The sequence below is a fragment of the Dama dama genome, chromosome 12 (genome assembly GCF_033118175.1).
Source record: "Dama dama isolate Ldn47 chromosome 12, ASM3311817v1, whole genome shotgun sequence".
NCBI lineage: Eukaryota > Metazoa > Chordata > Mammalia > Artiodactyla > Cervidae > Dama > Dama dama.
This window is the reverse complement of record NC_083692.1, coordinates 22,301,403-22,304,662: the sequence shown is the minus strand read 5'-3', so window position 1 is coordinate 22,304,662 and position 3,260 is coordinate 22,301,403. Positions and strand designations below refer to the sequence as shown.

The window sequence follows — 3,260 nt, the reverse complement described above, 5'->3', positions numbered from 1 at the left end:
AAGGAAGACGAAAAATCCAAACTGATCATTACTGGCAGATGATTGTCTAACTAGAGAATCTAGGGGAAACAACAGAAAACCTAGCAGAACTAAGACCACAGTTTGCACAAGTGGCAGATTAAAAGTCTAGTATACAAAAGTCAATAGCTTTTCGGTCACTTGAGGGAGGTGTAATACCTTGGAAGAGCTGTGCTTTTCTGCGAGGCCTCCAAGCGTTGTGCAACTTGCCACATTTTAAAAGATGGAGGGGAGCCAAGGAGATGCCTCCTCTGCTGCAATCTGTGCAGACACCTCAGATACCAAGTTTGTGAAGATGCCTGGGGTGACTGCGGCAGGAGGGGGCAGTCACTTCTGCACTGTCTCCTTGCCAACCCCCCCGCCCCCACTCTCGACCCAGCCCCCTTCTCCCAGCTCTTTTCCTTTCCAATTCAACAGACACATTGGGAACCTTGGCAAGGGCCAGGGTGGGAGCCAAGAAGGTGGGATGTGGTGGAAGATTGTGCTCTGTCATTTCCAAACAAAGCCGATTTTTAAAAACAAAGGCGGCGGACTGACGGGTCTCATTCATCAGTCCTCTCATCGCCTCACTGGTTAGGAGCCTGGCGACGCCACGGTGCTCTGCCCCGACTGGCGATTCCCACGGTCCGGACAAAATGGCCAAAAGGGGTGCCACGGGGCTGAGCGTGGCAGTCTAGCCTGCGCACTGCGGCGGTCATTTACGGTCCAGGTTGGCGTGCAGCTGGGCCTCGCGCACCATGCGATCGAAGGAGCGCGTGTTGGTCTCCTGGCGCACCTTCTCGCGCACGTGGAAGGAGGCGCGGGCTGTGGAGCGAGCGCTCTCCAGCGCGCTGCGCCGCTCCCGAGATAGCTGCTCGCTGCGCTCCAGCTTGCGACCGATGGCTTGGAGCAGCTCCCGCCGGCGGCAGTCTTCGTCCCTCTCCACCTTCTCCTTGTTGGCGCGCTGGGCCCGCTCCTTCTCCATCCGGCTCTGGCCCACGCGCCGCGCCTTCCGCTGCACAGCCTCCTCGGCCGCCTGCGCCGCGTGCTGCAGCCGCCGCTCGCCCGCCCGGGCCAGCGCCTCCAGGTGTGCCTGATGCTCCCGCTCCTTGCGCTCCGCAGCCTCCTTGGCCCGCCGGCCCTGCAGCTCCTCCCGCCGGGCCCTTTCGCGCAGCTCCCGGGTGCGCTGCTCCACCAACTGCTCGTAGTTCTCTTGGGCGCGTCCCAAGCTGGCCTCCAGGGAGCTCCGCAGGCCCTCGCGCTCCTGGCGTTCCTGCCGGGCCCGACCTTTCAGCAACGCCTCGTGGCGCGCCCGCTCCGCCCTGCTGAGCTCCCGCTTCTCCCGCTGCAACTGGCCCTCCTGCTGCTGCTTGACCTGGGCCGCGCGCTTAGCGCGCTCCCTGCGGGCCTGCTCGGCCCGCTCGCGCACCTCCTGCAGGCCCTCCTCCCGCTGCTTCAGGTTCTGTTCCTGCTGCAGCTTGCGCTGCCGGTCCTCCCGGGCCGCGCGCTCCACTCGCTCCCGCCGCAGCAGTCCCTGGCGCTCGGCCAGCTCCCGCCGCCGCTCCTCGCTGCGCTCGCACTGCCGCTGCCGGCGCCGCGCCTCCTCGCGTTCCTCGCGACCTCGGCGGCCGCGCCGCTCCTCCACCTGCGCCGCCCAGGCCCGGCGGCCCTGCTCCAGGGCGCGCTGCTTCTCGCGCTCCTCGCGCTCCCGCCGCTGCTCGGCGCGGACGCGCTGCTGCTCCCACTGGCCGTGGGCCGCGGCGCGCTGCTCCAGCAGCAGGCGTTCCTCCTGGTGCCGCGCCAACATCAGCGCCGCGATCTTCCGGTCGCGCTCCGGCACCCCGCGCAGACCCCGCTCGGCGCGCACTTGGCGCACGATGCGCTCCACGTGCTGAGCTGTCTGGGGCGAGTGGCTCAGGTCGCCGAGGCTGAAGCTGCGGCCGGTGAGCGGAACCAGGGCCAGGGCGGATGGGCGGCCCAGGGGGTTAGGAGCCGAGGCCGCCGACCCCGCCGCGCAGCTGTTCCTGGCCGAGGCCCGTGGCGGCCAGTGCAGTTCCCGCAGGCTCTCTCCGCTGTAGGACGACGACGACGCGCCGGACTCGGAGCTGAGGGCGCCCTCCCGCCGGCGGGACAGCGAGTCCAGTGAGTGGCTCTTCCTACCTGCCCGCGGCCCCGCCGGAGGGGGTTGGGGCCGGGCCGGGGACGGGCTGGAGGAGGCCTTTCGAGCGGCGCGCGGGGCGGGCGAGGCCGGGAGGCTCGCGCTGCTGCAGCTGCTGCTGCTGCCCGCGCTGGGGGCCGAGGCCGCGGCGGCCGCGGGGCCCAACGGCGTGAAGAGGCGCCGCTTCTCCTCGCGCACGATGCGCTCGCGCTCCGCCCGGCACTGCTGCAGCTTGGCGCGCCGCTCCGCCTCGTATGCCTCGTACAGGCCAGTGGCCACTCGCATCGAGCGGCCGGGGGCCTCGCGCACCAGGTCCGCCAGGGCCCGGGGCAGCAGCTCCACAGGCTTAACGGCGCAGCGGGCGCAGGCCTCTAGCGAGCGGGGGCTGGTCAGCACGTACCGGCTGCCCTCGGCCTCCGGACAGTCGAAGTTGAAGAGGTCGAGGTGCAACAGCGGGGACTGCTCCCGCTGCCCGCCTTCGGCCGCGGACGGGACTTCAGCCTTGCGGGGCGCCACGGCGGAGGCCGAGGCCGAAGACGCCGTGGGCTGCTGGGCGCCCTGGGAGTCAGGGGGCACGGACGCGGCGGCTTCGTCCCCTTCTGAGCCTCCGGGCTCGGCTCCCAGCTTCTCCTCTTCAGGCACGGGATCCACCATGGCTGAGCCTGTGCCTTTGTGGAGTCACTGAGGATAACAAGGGAGGGACATCGAGGAATACATTTAAAAGCAGTCCACCCCCCCCAACCCCCCCCCCCATTCCTGTTCATCCCCTCACCCAACTTAATCCGCTCTGGGATTAGGCTCAGAGGCCCGGTGGAATGTAAATCATAATACCGATGCCCTGAAAACCCAAGCGGGCGGGAGGGTGCACAGAGCCTCTGTCTCCCTCAGCGCCGGAGTGCGGGGCGGAGGCCCGTGGCCAAGCTCCCCCCCGGGCGTCTTGCCCGCTAGATGCATCTCTTCCCTGTTGCAGGTTAAAATGTAAAGATCGAGGTGCGGGCGGCAGCCGACCCGAGAGGCTCTGGAGGATTCCCGAGAGGATTAGCGTATTCATTTGTCGCTTAGGCGGGCGACCGGGGAGGCAGCTTTGCAGGAACAAAAAAGGAGG

At 67.8% G+C, this 3,260-nt stretch overlaps 1 protein-coding gene across 1 annotated transcript; it reads right to left on the bottom strand.

Annotated features, from left to right (window-relative positions):
• Nucleotides 1–712: 712 nt before the first annotated feature.
• On the bottom strand, nucleotides 713–2,809 carry CCDC177 (coiled-coil domain containing 177). Its single transcript, XM_061158353.1, has one exon. The coding sequence runs from the start codon at nucleotides 2,807–2,809 to the stop codon at nucleotides 713–715; it is 2,097 nt and encodes a 698-aa protein (XP_061014336.1).
• Nucleotides 2,810–3,260: the final 451 nt, after the last annotated feature.

Bases quoted from the DNA above. Each gene is read 5' to 3' on its own strand.
- CCDC177 (XM_061158353.1), bottom strand. From the start codon at position 2,809: ATGGTGGATCCCGTGCCTGAAGAGGAGAAGCTGGGAGCCGAGCCCGGA.